The sequence below is a fragment of the Pholis gunnellus genome, assembly GCF_910591455.1.
Source record: "Pholis gunnellus genome assembly, chromosome: 13".
Taxonomy (NCBI): Eukaryota; Metazoa; Chordata; class Actinopteri; order Perciformes; family Pholidae; genus Pholis; species Pholis gunnellus.
Genome location: NC_136540.1, coordinates 6,622,119 through 6,640,247, shown reverse-complemented (window position 1 = coordinate 6,640,247; position 18,129 = coordinate 6,622,119). Strand labels below are relative to the sequence as shown.

At 43.4% G+C, this 18,129-nt stretch overlaps 1 protein-coding gene across 1 annotated transcript; it reads left to right on the top strand.

The window, feature by feature from the left end:
- The first annotated feature begins 115 nt into the window (after window positions 1-115).
- ubash3ba (ubiquitin associated and SH3 domain containing Ba) lies at window positions 116-17,477 on the top strand. The gene is made up of 14 exons (XM_079172064.1): window positions 116-628; window positions 12,210-12,263; window positions 12,479-12,665; window positions 12,758-12,956; window positions 13,228-13,397; window positions 13,574-13,782; window positions 14,237-14,381; window positions 14,581-14,701; window positions 14,808-14,930; window positions 15,052-15,144; window positions 15,691-15,835; window positions 15,924-16,030; window positions 16,533-16,642; window positions 16,742-17,477. The coding sequence occupies exons 1-14, from the start codon at window positions 501-503 to the stop codon at window positions 16,877-16,879; spliced, it is 1,929 nt and encodes a 642-aa protein (XP_079028190.1). The 5' UTR covers window positions 116-500; the 3' UTR covers window positions 16,880-17,477.
- Window positions 17,478-18,129: the final 652 nt, after the last annotated feature.

The following is an 18,129-nucleotide window of genomic DNA, read 5'->3' as shown; positions in this document are numbered from 1 at the left end:
AAGGGGCCGCGCAGTTAGAGCCGCAACATTTTACAGGCTGAACATCCGCCCACTCAGGACCCATTCATAAATAAGACATCGTGTGGAAAAAGAAGCTCATACAGCATCTGTTTTTTTATTTTATTCAGTTGATTGTGTGCGGAGGGGGCGAGCAAAGAACCAGACATGTTCACCTCGGTCGGGGACTGTGAATCGGGGGCACGGCTGAGAGGGCAGAAGTGACTTCCCATGGCTGACCCGCCTGCTGATGGTTTTGACTTTATGTGCGAGCCGTCAGGAGGCAGCTCGATCTAGCTCAGAGCGTTAGTCAAACCCAGATCAATGCTCCTTTCCTCGGAAGGTTTGGCGTTTTGTACATACTTCCGCCTCACTCAAATCACCCTCGTTTAAATAGTCTACCGCTTCCATCCTTCTTTTTTTTTTCTTCTTCTTTTTTTTTTAAATAAATGAAAATACACCAGAGGAGCCGAGGACCTGCCATACCGATGGAGCTGTGAGTTATGGCAGCTAAAGAGGAACTGTATGCCAAAGTGACGCCGCGGAGGCAGCGGCAGAGCCGGCCAAGCACCGTCAAACATGGGTCCACTCTGGACGTGCTGCTGTCCATGGGCTTCCCCAAGACCAGGGCGTGAGTACACAGCTGCACTGTCCCAAGACACACACACACGCATACACACACACACGCGCGCTATTATAACGAGGTTAAATCAGGCTTCCCAGCAGCATCCCTCTCTCGCCAAAGTTGCATGCCTCCTTCTCTGTCTCTCTGCGTGTTTCAGTGTCATAATCAGCTGATCTGAAGCATCTCTGCAGCCGAAAGGAGACTAGTCTGCTGTGCTGTGTAATGCTGTTAACACATGGCACAGCCTGTGGGGGGGCCATGTCGAATGACCCCTTTTTAGTGTAGTTTTTCGCTCTGGAATCCACAGCCTTGTTCCTCTCTACAGGGTTGTGCAATACGATTCAATGTGTTTTGATGTTGTGCAGTAGGTAGTGAAGTTGGAACCGTTTTATAGAGTCCTGTAGTCCAATGTCCTGTGTTATGCATCATATTTTATATGCTTATTGTACTTATTATGTGCAAAGTTACCTGTACCTGCAAATACGAGTAAAAAGTAAAAAATACCTCTGAAAATACTTGAGTAAATAGAAGAACTACTTGATAATAAGTACGTAATACATTTGCTCCAGTACCGTTACTGTACTTTGGTTACTTTCCACCAATGCAACAGAAACACAGCATCACTGGTACGTGTGTGTCTGTGGGTGTCTATGGTTGTTTTTTTTGGACATATTTCCCACTACAGAAGAAGAATACGGGAGATGCTCAGTGTTTTCTGACTCACACTTTTCTCTTGCCAGCTCTCCGTATTTTTCAATGAAAAGCTGATCCTGTGGGCATTCCTGCATCTTCTTCTCATTCATCCTTGAGAGAAGAGTTGCCAGGAAACAAGCACTGTTGGCTTGTGAATGTAGTGTATGGATGATGTCATTGTATTAGAAAATGACAATGTGTCGTCTGCTTGCTACGGAGGTTCGTGGGCTCAAGCATCAGCGCAGTGTAACCCTTTATAGGTCTTGAATGTATGCTGAAGTGTTTGGTTGACACTGGAGGACTGGAGCAGATTGTTTCTAAGACTTTCATGAGAGTTTTAAGCAGTATCTGGCATGAAGTCTTAATATTTAAGACCACAAGTCAACAGAAGCATTTCTCTTTTAAAACCAGAACCCAGAGAAATTATAGAAATGTGGAATGTGGAGGTGCTGCATTGTAAATGAATGGGAGGGTAACTTTTTAGACGTACAGAACGCAAGTTTATGTTGTAACGTATCCTTTGTAAAAACCCATTTCCTTCCTGGTAACTCAAATTGTTTGGCACCAGCTTGAATCCTTTTACACCTAAATATATCCTTCGATATGCTACGTATGGCCACGGACACTGAAAAGTTCTGCACGGCTCAGTTTTTACATCTCGGCCTCCTTTCACCGCGTGAACTCCTATCTAATCGCATAATCTGTAGTCATAATGTCCTTTCTCATAGTTTGTGTAGTCAGTGACACGTTATACATCCAGCCCGGTGATTTGAGCAGCCCCATCTCGCACAAAAGCCTTTCTGTGTGTGCAGCGTGCCGCGAAATTGTGTCCCATGTCGCAAAAATATATAGTTCACTTTGAGTCTCTGTCAGCTGCGGCGGTAACCTCAGAGCTCCGTGATTAACCCCCAGATCTATTACTAGTTCCAGTGTCTGAATTGTAGGGTGTAAAACTGTCTCCCAGCGTTATAAAACAAGAGACCAACATTTATGGAATGACTGGCGGCACTTATCTGAGTTTTGCTAAGTACGCCAATAGTATCGAGCAGTCTTTCTTTCTTTTAGCTCGACAGATACAGCATCCCCGAAATTAAGCCTTTTACATCTCCTGCAGAACTGGCTTCCATCGCTCTCCAGACTGCAGCTCTCTCTCTCTCTCCTCCTGCCTAATGAACCACTGCAGACTATATGAGTGACTGTGGTTGGTTATATATCTTCAGACGCGCAGCCATTACTGATGATCACTTTGATCAAAGGGATACAATTCTAATGAAGCAGAATAACTCAGCGTCATTACCTTCAAGTCTGTCTGCTGGGATGTCAGTGGAGACACAGAAACAACGAGATGATAATGAAAATACAGATAGGTAGGTAATGCAACACGGGTGAGGCTGCAGGATGTTTATGCGCGTCACCCTGGGGTGTTTAAGTTTGGTTTTCCACCTGGAGCTTAAAGCCCAGTAGTTAATACACTAGTAATACACAGAATTAAGTGACATATGGGTAGGCGTATTAGAAAATTGTCCATATTAGCACAGACACTGCTAGACCTTGCTAGCTGGCTAGCTCTCTCTATGTTTTCCCTATACTGTTCTGTTTACTTACTTATACTTTGTTTACCATCGCACAGCATTTCGTTAAAAATAAAGTGATTGAAGAGAGATACAAAGGGACGTTTCTCTGAGCTAACGAGCTTACTAACGGTCAGTCTGCAAACTCACTCAGTGTTGTTGTTCGTGGTGTCACTATTGGCCTATACACTGCTTTCATCAAACCTGTTTCCAGCAGCTGATAAACCCAGTGGGCATGAACAAAAAGCAGACGGACGGAGTCAGCAACTCATTATTTACAAGCTTGCAGAGCCTCAGGAGGGAATATGGGACACTCACCAGGTGGGGAAAAAACCCTCCAAATAAATGCAAATACTAAGGCACAATGTGTGTCGGTGTTGTGTTTATAAAGTACAGCTTTGGCCAGACATTCAATGCCAGCTCTCAGCACTTGACAGATTTTGATACTCAGTTCTACAGATATGTTTTGGTACCATTTAAAAAGTATTCAACACCCGGCAGAACTCTGTGCTGTAAAGAAGAACTGCGACGCTAATCCAGATTGTCACGTTCTGCTCGTCACCGACCCAGACACAAGACAGGAAAACTTCAAAATAAACAGCTGATTTGCATGTTTTCGCTATCAGGCCCGAGAGGAGGAGAAGAAGGAACAATAGGAAAATCAGTTATCAGTCATAGCTTTAGGGAACGAGGGCTTCAATGTGTTTGAGGAGTTAGTTTAAACCAGTGGGGAGCATGAATCACACACACACACACACACACACACACACACACACACACACACACACACACACACACATAGAAACAGCCCATCTATTCCATTTGGGGGACTTTTCAGCTGAGTCATTCAGGAATTGTCTATTGTAATCCGATAGGAGCTGGATGGACAGTGGTCTCTCTCCCTGTTTTCTGATGGAAACGACTGCGAGCCTGACAGACGCACCGCGTTTCACCGTGTTTATTTTTTGCTTTTGTCTAGTTATGCAACACTGGGATTGGACAAAAGTAGAGAGCCATCAATTTTGGTTGGACAATGAGTTGCTTTGGCCTTTTTCACTTTCCTCCCACCTCAATTAACAAATACAGACCTGTGAAATAAAGCGCTACAGTTCAACCACTCAACATGCTGTAAATACAATACAAATATTGAATCATTTATTTGTTTGTTTCTATTTTTTATTTAATCTTTTAAACAGGAATTAGCCCGAAAAAGAACTACCAAGTGTCATTTATTTGATCGTATGATTCAAACTCTCTCCAACAAAAAGCCTGAAGGCTGGAGCTCAGTGTAAACTCGTTTCCTTTATTGTGCTTATTGTGCAGTCTTACCAGTGTATTCAAAGTCCCAAAAAGGTCCTCGCTTAGTCATTCCTCACTCACCTTGATTTAAAGCATGAGTCATCCCTGTCCTCACACTATGATATGTGTGTGTGTGTGTGTGTGCAGTGTTAAATGTCGTGCTTGTGGCCAAAACAACTGGGCATACTGGAGTCACACACCTTGAAATTGTAAAGACTTAAAACTAAAGCTACGTAACCTGAATTACAGTTATTGTATTTTTAACACTCTACCCTTGATTTTAGACAAATGACCTGCGAAGTGATTTTGAGAAGCAAACAAGCCGATCACACCAAAGTAAACAGGCCTCAAAGCTTTGTTAAAAAAACAAAACAACCGTCTGAAATCCAAACCCATTTCATGAATACGTTTCAGGATACAGATTTGTGTATAATCATCTGTTTGAGCTTTGTTTTGTTTCGTTACACAGAGGAATAATGTGGCAATTCTGAGCAAGGGAAACAGGAAGTTGATGACCAAAATGTAACAGAACATCGACGGCGTCGGAGGCCGAGGCCTTTTTTCACTCTGTCTAGTATTAACCAGATGTAGAAGGAGGCATAGAACCAGAGAAGTTTCCTGTCAGGCAATACAGCAATGTCATGTGATCTTTTAGACCAATCACAGATGTTCTCACAGTGACGCCTGTGTGTGGAAAATTCAACTACTATACTTTGGTCAGAAAGCCTGTGCTCCCCACAATGCTATGGCCCCCCTTCTGTGTTTCTACCGTTGCATGGGGCAACTCCATCACAGTAAATACAGATTAATCTGTTTTTACTGAATTGTTCAATTCAATTCAACTTGTTTGGTTATTTAAATACATTTTGAACATTTTGAAGATGCCCCTCACAACTTCTAAGAGTCCACTTTGACACTTTCACATTTTTTTGTCCAACCAACTGTCCAAAACCTAAAGATATTCACTTTACTGTGGCAGAAAATAGAGAAAAGCAGCAAATCCTCACATCGGAGAAGAGCAGATTTGAGTCTTCTGCTGATTAGATCATTGAATAATTGACACAGGGTTTCTGCACTAGTCTGATCCCATGATGGGGGCCTGTTGGACTGACTTAGCCTGATGACATTCGACACTAAAACCCCCAAAACTAAAAGACAAATATTCACTCGTTTAAGTCATTTTTACATTTCTGCTTGCAAATGTCAACACATCTTTCCTCACTGGTACATTTGAAGAGAATTAGAATGATATGTCATACATTATATTTATTTGGAAATAAATTGTTGCTAAAATGCTAAATAGATTGTATTTAATACAACCTATTATGCAAAAGGACACTCATTTTAAGATTATGCACCCTCATCTTGGTTGATTTGAGCTTCAGTTTATAAAACAATGACAAAAACCTAAAGGACGGCTCTGTTTAGTATTATTTAATGATACTTTTGAGGTCGCTTCTATACAGTGCTTATTTCATACAGATTGTCTTTAGTCCCTGACACGCTTATTGTCTGTTTCACTGTGCTTCTCGTACGAAGACTTCAAAGCCACTGTGGTTACTGAGCTGTACATCTAGCTTGGATAACATCACGCACGGTACATTTTCCGTGTGAAAGAGGAAGTCTGTGTGCATGCAGACTTCCCATCGGCACCACTTTCATAACTTCTGCCTTTAATGTGACAACTACACGTCTCAAAAAACATCTCGAGGACACAATTTTAGTTCATACAAGGGCGCTACATGATAATAATTATACACTATAACTTGTGCATACATGTGACACTTTGGTGCCTGCGCGTGCGGCTCGCAAGAACAAACTCGAAGCTTGTGCTCGAGACACGCCAAGAGGAAGTCGCCCATTTCCGGAAGTGGCTTGTGACCTTTATTGAGCGCTGTGTTCAGACGGTGGTTTTAGGGCGGCTCAAAAAGGAGATTCACATGTCACTTGCAGATAGGAAAATGAGTTTGGTGTACTGACTGAGTCATAAAAATTCTTCTCATTTGAAAAAGTCCCGAAGATTGAAAACCGGATACCTTTTTTATATGTTTGACAGAAATCAAATTGATCACGTTTAATTAAAATAAAGAATGATTTGGGTGTCAAACGTGTTGTTTATAAGGCATCCACATGCCTACAAGGCACGGCTCAATCATATGCCGTTAGCTTCATATGACACATCCCGGGACTTTCGAAGAGTGCCGTGTGATGCATCACTATCCTGGCACCGTGCCTCATGTATTCTTAGTGAAACATTCGCTTTGTGCACTTTGACTTTGTTTCGCTGACGTCACTTTGTGCGGAGCTAAAAATACCACTCATGCAACAACACACTTAATCACTGGTTGAACAGAAGCGTCATAATAATCCTTTGTTCAACCTGATGAGGTTGATGGACAGATATAGCGAGGAATATTGTTAACGTCCTTAAGTCACACAGACGCTCACACGGTTCATTTATTGGTGTCAATCTCCGACTTGCGCTTGTCTGCCCCTGTGGACTTCTCAGCTCTCTTCTGCGGAAATAATGAAGTGAGACGAGGAGCAGCGGCTCCAGACACAGGCTGCACACAGCTAGCTTTGTTAAAGACGTGGTGCTGAAAGCGTTGCCCTGTCAGCTCGAAACAAAGGCTTTTGTGTGTGTGTGTGTGTGTGTGTGTGTGTGTGTGTGTGTGTTTGTGACCCAAAACTAAATGTTGTGCTACCAAGACACTCAAACAAAATGACCACTACTCACTCCCACAATTATTGGTATAGTTTTGACAGTGTGTGAAATACTCTTATTCCTTTTCTGGACAAGAGTTGGTTCAGAGGATTGTTGTCTCATGTTTGTCTGGTAACTACAAAGTTAGCTGCTAGCTGCTTGTTAGCTTAATGTAGCGCATAGATGAGGAGACAGCTAGCCTGGCTCTGACCTTGCTAACTCCTCTAAAGGTATCTAATCAACTAAAACTAGTGGACAGAATAAAAACACAAGATTCAACTTATTAATAACGTGAGCTTTAGAGATGATTCCTTCCTCTGTTTCTAGTCCTTATGCTAACACACAGACCTGAAGTGTGATATCAATCTTCTCATCTAAGTCCTCGAATGAAAGCAAATATACACATATCTCCCAAATGTCAAGCAATTTCTTTTAACATTTACTCTAACTCCATTATTGCTATTTAATGTTGGCCGTGAGTAACTGCTCTAACAAATACCAAAGAGAGCGGGGTCAGTCGGGACCAGTCCTTTCAGCAAGTGAGAAAGCAACTGTGCCGACGCCATTCACCACGCTCACGCTCACCCGCTTCACCTTCGACCTTTTGACGATTCCTATTATTTCATTCAGTTTAAAGTACACTTTTGGCTCTTTTGTTGTGTTTCTTTCTACCATACTATTTTTAAATGATGTCACATATAAAAGGAAAGCTTATTTTTTTGTATCAGTAGATGCTAGTTTTAGCTGTTTTGCTGGTAGCTAGCACAGGAGTCCAAAGTGTGTCGGCACTCCCTGGGACGGTGAGGACAGTATCGTTCCTACTTCCTACCTTGATACGAATCAACAGACAAAAAACAAGACAAAGGCTTTTCTTAATTAAATAAGAACCACTGTGAAGTCACTGCGTGAATGTTTACACAGTTGACTCGGCAGCCAAATTCCATATCTCAGTAATATATTTTTTCAAAGAAACATGTGAGCAAGTGGCATTGTAAATATAGGATGTTAACATTTAGAATTGAGTCCTTTTTTTAAATTTAAATGACATTTTGTTAGCACAGAACAAGGTGTCCCAAACATCCCAGGGAGGTGGACTTTTGGGGGAAATGCACTCCTTGTACATTTAACAAAAATGGTGCCTTTCATGTTTGGCTTGGTGCTCTAAAAGACTTTATAAATTGTCCGCAGACACCTGTATCTGTTCAGTTATCACATTATTGTCATTAGTGTTCAAGTAGACTGTGAGTAATGGGAGTGTTTATTTATTTCATGTCGATGCAAAAGTGTCCCAACCGACCCCGCTCTCCCGATTACAATTATATCAGTCAAAGCCTAATATGTGCCGTCTTTGTGTTCTACAAAACACCCTGAACAGAGCTGTTGCAAAATCATAAGCTCCCTTCTCTTCCTGGCCAGTCAGCCAGTGAATAGGTTGAAGAAAAGCGCAGTAACGTCTGGTGTCAGCCTCGGCTCACCGGGCCCGAGTGTCGGCCAGACTGGACGTAGGGAGGCACATTTCCTCTGCTGACGGGGCTCTCCTCGGGGGGCAGTCGCAGTGCTCTCAGAGCGATAAGTGGCTTTAGTGGTGAGTGTTCGCCGTGGGCTTGTAAACAGGAAGTGTTGTTTCGCCCATAGAGCTGAGTCGGGGAGGGGCCCTTGGGAGTATGTAGCTGTGTGTGCGTGTGTTTGTGTATATGTTGCGAGAGGGTGACGTGGTTTCGTTAACGTCAGCTCTAGATGCTTGTTACTTTTGGCTTTCACTTCTGATTTCTTTTTTCCTTCTTGGCTAATACCTAGCTAGGAAATGTATGAGATTCATTCCTGGCGCAATAACTTCAAACACAATGTTTACAGGAATCCAAAGTGCTCACACTCACGAGAGGCCATGAGAAGTGTGCACGTTGCCGGATTTAAAGCGATAACTTTCATCCCGAGACATCCAAGTTTAGCAAAGAAAGGTCAGCTGTCATAAACAGTCCAAGGCATGTTTACATATATGAGAAACCAGAAACGCTGTTTATTTATTCTGTTTAAGCAGACAGGCAGCCAACACATTTGTATCTGTAGTAGAGTTAAATGTGGAAACAGGAACTGAAAACACTTGCCATATGTGGGTGAAAAATGAAAGACCGTTTTCCAATATCGCCTTCAACAGTGGTGAATGTGCAAATGAAGTGAAAGCTGTTATCTAACCCGGTCACTGTAATTCATGCAAACAGTACAGCTGATATGAAGCTGAACCAAATCCAGAGTGACTTCTCTCCCTAGCACTCTCAAACCTTTTCTTTTCTCTTTTATTATCTTTGTCTAGCTGTGAGCAGGAAATGCAGTTTATAAATAACTCCGCTCTTTCTAAGAGCAAAGAAGAGGCCTCCGGGTTAGCTGCAGTTATCGAGGACAGTTATCGAGGACAGTTTCAACGACGGTGGAACACATAGAAACATGAATATTTAGTTCAACAAGAAACAAACTAGTAAAGATTTATTTAAAAAAAATACTAAAGTGTCAAACAGCAGATGCTGTATACAAGGCTGAAGGGGCAGGAGGTGCTGTCTTCCTGGCTAAACGTGGACCAGCTGGCCCATGAGAGAGAGAGAGAGAGAGACGCCGCCTGTGAAACTGCTGCTAGCTCTGCCCAGCGCTGCTCCCGGAGGCTGTCGCAGATGTCGATGTCCCGCTTTCTTTTTGCCTCAAGGAGTGGAAACGAAATAGAATTGGCACTGAGGCCACGTCCACACTACTCTGTTTTCCATTTGAAAAAGTGATCCCAACACATGTTATTCTTAACATTCCGTGTGAAAAGGACGACTCTTTGCGTGCCGTGTTTGGCAGGTGCACCGCCACGATGTCTTAGAATGGTTTGACAGACAATTTTTGTGTGTCTAAAACTGTGTTGAAGCCTCTATCTATCTATCTATCTATCTATCTATCTATCTATCTATCTATCTATCTATCTATCTATCTATCTATCTATCTAAGTATGCGTAACAAGACAACTATAAGGCTGCAGTATCAGCTTTACAAAGCAGCTCTCACATTAGATTTTTATTTCATGACCACGACTACAGGCGTAACACACGTATACACACGTATACACACGTGTACATGAAGAGGAATCCTGGTCTTGATCTCGACTTGGTCTCAACCCCTCAAGATCTTGGTCGTTGAGGGTCGTGACCTGGTCTCCCTAAAGGTGGTCTTGACTACAATATAATCCATTTACAGTTCTGAAGCTGAACCCTCCAGCCTCCTGCATTACATTTTGAATCAACGAGTAAAAAAAAAAGAAAGGCAAACAACACCACACTTTATCTCCTGCTTGATAATGTTTTATATCATTTATGCCTGGGACAGGGTCTCCAGTAATTCCAGCAGCCCAAAAAGCCGATTAAATTGAAGTAAACCTCTCTGTGAGCGTGAGACCTTTTCCATTATTTGATGTCTCAAGAGTTCCCTCACATAAAAATAACACAGAGATTAGAAGCAAGCAATCCAATGTTCTAGCCTGGATTGGATTCTGTGACGTCTCAGTCACATCTGCTTGTAATCCCGTCATGCTTTCTGGGGAAAAGAAATCCCCTTCTTTTCCTCCTCCGCACCGCACCAGGTGGGATCTCTGAATAAGGCCGCTGTCTTAGGCCCTCTGCATGCTGTGGTGGTTTATACTGCAGGAATAAAGAATGGATCAATGAGGTAAAATGCTGTAATCCAGTGTTCTAGCTAACAGTCGAAGGCCTGATGAGGTAAACGGAACAGGAGACTTTTATCCAAGTTTTGTCCGTGCGTCTCTGTCTTTAAATTCATCTTCGCCCTGCATTTATTTGCGTGTGCATGTTCTAGTGGTAGCTCTGTGTGAGCCATCTGTCGCGTCGCTGTAGTCAGGGCACACTGCCCCAGGGTTCGGGGACTTTTTGCCGTATCTAGGACCCTCTCAGTGGGGCAAATTTAAAAATAGCTCATTGAATTTCAGCGCTAGAGTGGCACAGCGAACGCTGCCAACGTCGGCACACACAGAGAAGCTGCAACACGTCTTTATCGTGCTGTGAATTTAAGTCAAAACAGAGGCTCTACGACGGTACAGAAAACGGCACTTTCTGCTCGTTCATTTTACTTTAATACCAGCTGTAGGTTGTCTTTTACGTTTACTAGGACAGTGACGATTAGTGCAATTAGTGTTACCCTTTTAAATAAGACTTGTGGAGGTTTTGTTCCACATAACGCAGTAAGAACTTCAGCTGAAAGGAGATGGGATCCCATGGCATGTGGTCGAGTCTTAAAGGTCAGATGCTGCGGTTACTCAAAATGCATTTCCTGTTGCTTAATAGTGAAATGAAATTTTCAACGTCAAACACGGAATTGCTTACTTTTAGTTTCTTGTCAGGGAACCAAACTGTTGGAAAGGAAGTCGACAAAGATAAAGTATCAAAAGATGCATCTTTGATACGAGGTGTTTTCCACTTATATCTACTTTGCATTGAGAAGCTTTAAAATGAAGGAACAGACACCTCACTGTCTGTAAAAGTTACTTTGTTGCCACCAACTCTCACTTCATCATTATTATATATATATATATATATATATATATATATATATGTATATATACACAAATTTAGGATTATTTAGTGGAAGGTTTTTGCCAATGTGTGCCAAATCTTTACAAATACAGTCTCATGGAGACACTCTGTTGTTCCTCTCGAAACTGTAAGAAAGCTGCTGGAATCTGTGAATCCCTTCAGAGGCGGCCCGCCATACCAGAGGTTTTATAAAAAGACACTAATTAGATTTTGAGCACTCAAGAGTAATCAAGCAATCAGCTCTTGTTTCAGAAAAGTCACGAGACGTTATAGTTTTATGAAGTGACACGGATAAATCACGCAGTGGGACTACATCAAAACACGAAGCATTACCGTGTTTTTCTTTATTTATGGTGTCTTAATATTCTGACATTTTGCTGCTGCAGAGATGAATTGTTATCCAAGACTGTGAGCGGATTTCTGCTGTCCCCCATAACACACGGTGCTCGCTATTTAATCATCTACTGAATCACTTCCAACCGGAATTGTGATATATTTCTGATATTTTCGCAGCAAAGAAAGTGTTTCAAATGAGCATCAATGCAGTTTCATGAAACTCTGGTATGACTAATGAACTCCTGTTCTGAATTATGACTTTACTGCTCTCTCGGGATGTTTGCTCTTTTCTCATCGTCACGTGGAAGCACGGCAATCTCCCCCTAATAAACACGGTCCGGAAGAGAAACTATTGATTTTGTGACTGTGCTTTGATCTCCATTCCTCTCTCTCTCTCTCTCTCTCTCCAGCTTGAAAGCTCTGGTTTCGACAGGAGGGAAAAACGTCCAGGCAGCTTGTGACTGGTGAGGCCAACACACACTTTTACTCCCATGCTCTGCCCCAGTTATTAATGCACAATGCAAACAGAAACCCCTTGTAACGGTAAATATAACTATCTACTGACCCACTGAAGTGTTACAACTGTATCGCCCTCTGCTGGACGTCAGCCGCCCTCTCTCCCGCTCACTGTCCCACTTATCGCTCTATCACTTTGGGTGTTCCCGTCTGCCCTCTCCAGGCTCTTCTCCCACGTGGATGACCCGTTCCTGGACGACCCCCTGCCCAGAGAGTATGTGTTGTACATGCGACCCAGCGGGCCGCTGCTCCAGCAGCTCTCGCACTTCTGGCAGCAGTCCCGCCTCTCCTGTGGCAAGAACAAGGCTCACAACATCTTCCCCCACATCACCCTCTGCCAGTTCTTCATGGTCAGTGGTGCATCGACGCTCGACGCTCTGGTCTGTTTCACAGCCGTCACGCATACGGTGACCTTCCTGTTTTTGTTTTTTTGTCGTCTCAGTGTGCCGACGATAAGGTGGAGGCTTTGACCGAGGCCCTCCAGACCACCGTGGCCAAGTGGAAGGGTCGCATACCCATGCCCCTCCCGCTGGAGCTCTACACCTCCTCCACCTTCATCGGCCTCTTCGTGGAGGAGCAGATGGCGGAGGTGCTGAAGAGTTTGGCGTCCGATTTTGCAACTGAAGCAACGGCTAAAGCAGGTTTGAGACTCCCCTTCGTCCGTTTTGATGGGAATCGCAGTAAACGATCTTGTAGACGCGGTAATTGTTCCCAAACCTGTTCAAGACTGATGCTGCTTCAGAGGCTCTCATTGTGACAGTCATACACGGACCGTGTCGCCACATGATACATTTCCATTTTTCTGTCAGTGGAGAACCGCCACAGAATGGAAAACATTTTATGATTCTCATGAGTATACGAATACACATAATACATTTGCTGTGCACATGTCTCTCTTTGTCCTTCGTCCAGATGTCCATGTCGAGCCTCACAAGAAACAGCTTCACGTCACTTTGGCATACCACTTCCAAACCAGTCACCTTCCAATCCTGGAAAAGTTGGCCAAAACGGTGGACGTGTCTTCAGGCTGCGACTGGCTGGCTGTGCTCTTCTCACGGGATATTCGCTTCGCTAATCATGAGGTTTGACTTGCTTAATTCGAAAAATGAGTACTTTTGTGTCCAGTTTGATATTTCTGACGTTACGGGAAAGAAACGTTGCTACAATCACAATTATTCCTGAACAAAAAGATGCACGATCTGCACGTTGATTCCGCAGTGCCTTCGTCTAATGGCCGTTAACCATCTGCCCCCTGTAGACACTGCAAGTCATGTACCCGTATGTGCCTCAGAACGACGACGAGCTGGAGCTGATGCCCGGAGACTTCATCTTCATGTCTCCGGTGGAGCAGAGCAGTGCCAGTGAGGGCTGGGTGTACGGCACCTCGCTGGGCACGGGGCTGTCGGGCCTGCTGCCCGAGAACTACGTCAACCGCGCCGATGAGTCCGACACCTGGGTCGTCCATGGGTAAGGACAAGGAAGCGCCACGTATCCATCGCCATGTTTCTTGAATTAAAAAAAGAAATCCTGATCTGTTAAGGAGCACGTAGTAGAACAACAACAGAAGTAGCAGGTTATCACTGATTGCCCGTCAAAACCACCAAGTCGCCTTTTTTGCAACCACTTCACAAAGAGATCAGTGGGTGTTATCTCAAACTGACAATCCACAAAAATCCCTTCAGTTTAAGCGGAAAAGTACACAAATAAGGGGATGTTTCTAAGCTGAATGGAAGGATTAAAGGGAAAATGAATCCTCTTCTTGGCCTGCTTCTTGACTTTGATGATTCCAAACACACTTTTACTCCCTGACTTCTAACTTGTGACCTACTTTTTGCTTATTCCTGCGTTTCTCTATGGTCGCATAATGTAAGCTGTATGTCTACAGGAGTTTTTAAAGTCTCCGTGTGTGTCTGATCCTCAGGTCTCACTCGATGCTCACCTGTGCCTCTCCGTCGAACTCTGGCAGCACCGTGGCTGGGTTACTATTGGATGGACAGCTGAGTGACAATCTGCTTGACAGTTTCATGGCTCCTCCCGGCCTCGCCGGCCTCTGTCCTCCTATGCAGGTACGTGACTTCTCCCTCTGGCTTGCAGAAAAACAAATGCATCATCCGGCTGCACGCTGAAGTGAAAGAGAACCTCATGAACCTCACTGAGCGTGTTAAAACCAATAATGCCGGGTGTACGCGTCCAGCAGGAGCTCAAGATTTAATGCTGTGAAACTCTCTACAACGCGCCAAGATTTAAAGTGAAACTTTATCTCAGGTGTCGAGGCCGACCAGTCAGTCGTCCCTGTCCAAGATGAGACTGTTTGTGTGTCGCCATGGGGAGAGGATGGATGTGGTGTTTGGGAAACACTGGATCACTCAGTGCTTCGACACTAAAGGTTTGCATGGACAGGAGATTTATTTTTTAAGACTGTAGGCTTACATTACACACCTTTTTTGAGTATAGTATTTCCCTCTGTAAGACTCTCATTTGTGTTCGCGTAGGCCGATACATTCGCTCTAATCTCAACATGCCATCCAGCCTGCCAGCTAGAAGCGGAGGTCACCGGGATTATGATAAGGATTGTCCAATTACTGTGTTTGGCTCCACCCAGGCCCGTCTTGTAGGTCAGTACATTTTCATATACATTTTAGGTTTCTAAAGATTGTTAAACACAGTAGAGATTATGTATACATGAAGATTAAAAGGCCTTGTAATAGTATCACACTGTGTTTTGGTCCACTTCAGGTGAAGCCCTGTCGGAAAGCCACACAACAGTAGACTTTGTTTACTGCTCTCCTTCTCTTCGCTGCGTCCAGACGGCTCAGCACATCCTGCAGGGTAGGACCTCCTCAGCACCGCACACACACGTTACACAGCGTCTATTCAGGTTCCTCCGCTGGCACGTTATGCAATATGCATACATTTCAAAAGTACACATGATAATGTTGGATTCTTATTAGTGTTGTTTTTTTTGGATCTGAAACCTTCAGTTTGGCTCAGATCTCAGTAGGATGTGTGTAGTCATATCACGCTTTCTCAAATCTCTGTGGTACCTAGAGGCATCATTAGGACACAAAACAGATGAGAAATAGGTTTAACTAACTGATTTTTCCCACCACCTACTTTCTTTGAACACAGCAAAACACCTAATTAATGTTTTCTTTTTAGAAATACTTTCTGTCTTCTTTTTTTTTTGTCGAAACCTTGAAACTTCCAAGTAATTTCATGTTAGGGCAGCAACACAATTACTGTTACTGCACCACGTCTCACGTTTCATGTGAAGATGTGTTGAGCGAGACAAAATGACACGACACGAGTAGATGCAGAGATAGCTTATCTTCTTCTTCTTCTACAGTTTCTCTCTGTGTTTCACTCTGTTTTCAGGTCTCCAGCTGGAGGGAAAGACAAAAATCCGCGTGGAACCTGGATTGTTTGAATGGACCAAGTGGGTTTCAGGCACATGTTTACCCGTCTGGATCCCCCCAGCTGAGCTGGCTGCTGCTAACCTGAGTGTGGACACAACATACAGGTACACAGCAACACCAGCGCCACAGCATCCGCAAGCTTGTGAGGCTGCAATTTACTAAAATCGTTTCTATCTATTGTTTTGTCCCTAGACCTCATTTTCCCATAAGTAAGTTGGCGGTGTCAGAGTCTTATGACACCTACATCAGCAGGAGCTTCCAAGTAACCCGAGAGATCCTGGCGGAGAGCAAAAACCTGGGTAAAGTGGTGTTTAAAACATGTATCCAGGGAAATTAATACCAACTTTACTCAGCACCAAAAGTTGGCAACATTCCCAAGCTGCAATGCTTTTTTTCTCTTTTTTTCTCGAGATGATTATATTTTAATGCTTCTTGTTTTCCTGCTCTAAATTAAATCTCCGGTGGCTGTACGGTACATGGAGCATGAGCCAATGAAATCAAAACTAAACAATCATACAGATTTGCATGAAACAGGCTCCTGCTTTGCGAGCCCTACACAAAGAACATATACCTGACTCGACACACAATAGGGCGACACAACAAGCACTTTGTTTCTTAGCTCGCTGGCCTTCTGAATCCAAATGTTTAATTTGGGCGATGTCCCAATCTCTATCTGAAAAGAACACGAGTCAAAGAACATTTCAAGCTGCATATTGTGGACTACTCAGTGCCCATAGCCAGTATGGAAAGCTAACGGTATCGGTGGAATGTGGTTCCGTGTTCTCTACCTCTTTCACACAGGTAACACGGTCCTGATTGTGGCCCATGCTTCCTCCCTGGAGGCTTGCACTCGCCAAATACAAGGCCTCAGTCCCCAAAACTCCAAGGACTTTGTCCAAGTGGTCCGAAAGGTCAGTTTTCTGCTTTAGTTTCAACGCCTCTTTCATTTCCATCCTGTCATCGATCTCTTTTTCTTTGATAACATGCATATCCGTCTTGTCTGTGCGCAGATTCCTTACTTGGGCTTTTGCGCCTGTGAAGAATTGGGAGAGACCGGGGTGTGGCAGCTGGTCGACCCGCCCATCTTGCCTCTGACACATGGACCCAATCACAGTTTCAACTGGAGGGAAATGCTAATGCAGGACTGAAGGATTTGCTATCTGGCTCTCTATATTTTGGCAGCCGTGAACTGCTGAAAAAATATTTATTTTCAACCCACCCTTCTGCTATAAATTCAGCCCAACTACCAAAAAAAAAAAAACACACACACAAAAAAAACACACGTCTGGCTTCTGTCAAAGACATCATGCAAAAAAAAGTTTGCAAATGTATTCAGGCACACTGCTCAGGAATGAGAAAATACAGTTTTGTGTTGAGAGATCACAGCGAAAATGAGCTACAGATCGGGCGGCAGTCGCGGTTTCCCTCAACGTTCCACTTCTTCGCCCCAAAATGTCGGGGTGCTACGAGATATCTGGACTTTTCTTGATGGTTGATGATGAATCAGGTTTTATGCCACGAGAAGATGTCACTGTCTGTGGCTCCTCCGCAGGCGGGGCGTTGACGACTTTGTGATCTGCTGCCTTCTCACACACTGTGACAAGAAATAGACGACAAAGACTTGTACCACAGAAATATTTTTACATGTGTCAGAAATTATTATTATTTAACTTGTAGCTACGACCCTCCTGCAAAAAAAAAAAAAAAAAGCACAAAAGAAATGTTGACAATCAGATAGTTGGAGAACTGATCTTCATTGTTTCTGGTGCTGAGGTGGGTAGTTTATGATACCTGTTTTATTCCTGTAAATGTCATATCATTAAGTGATTCTCCTCAGTTAAAATTAATGTGCACACATGAATTGTTTCACCTTCCTTTAATGCCATTTTGATTGCCACCACAGGAGCAACCACGTCAATATGACTTAAAATTAATATAATGAAATGCAGACGGCTGTTGGGTGCATTGACTAAACCGTTTGGTATTTCATCGTGAGCCTGACATTCTGTAAGCCTAATAACCACACTGCTTTTCAAACACTTGGTGCACTTAATTTGTTTTGGTTATGTCAGATGATTTAACTGCTTACTGTCTATACCGATTATTTGTTGTATGACTCAGAAATTCTATTGATACTGAATAAAGCCAGGTTGTGGAGTTATGAAGGCCTATAAATATCAGGCGGTGCCATGTGTTCTGTAAAAATGTGGTGTTTGATTTATGGAAATTAAGGTTGGTCTTAATTTTTGGATCCGTTTTACATAAACATTTACTCAACATGCACAGCTTACACTTTAATTAGGTAGGCCCCACGTTTTTTACCTCTAAACCACCAGAAGGCCGGCATATTTAGAGAGGTTAGCGGTCTGTCTTGCAGCAATGTGCTCTTGATGCTAAA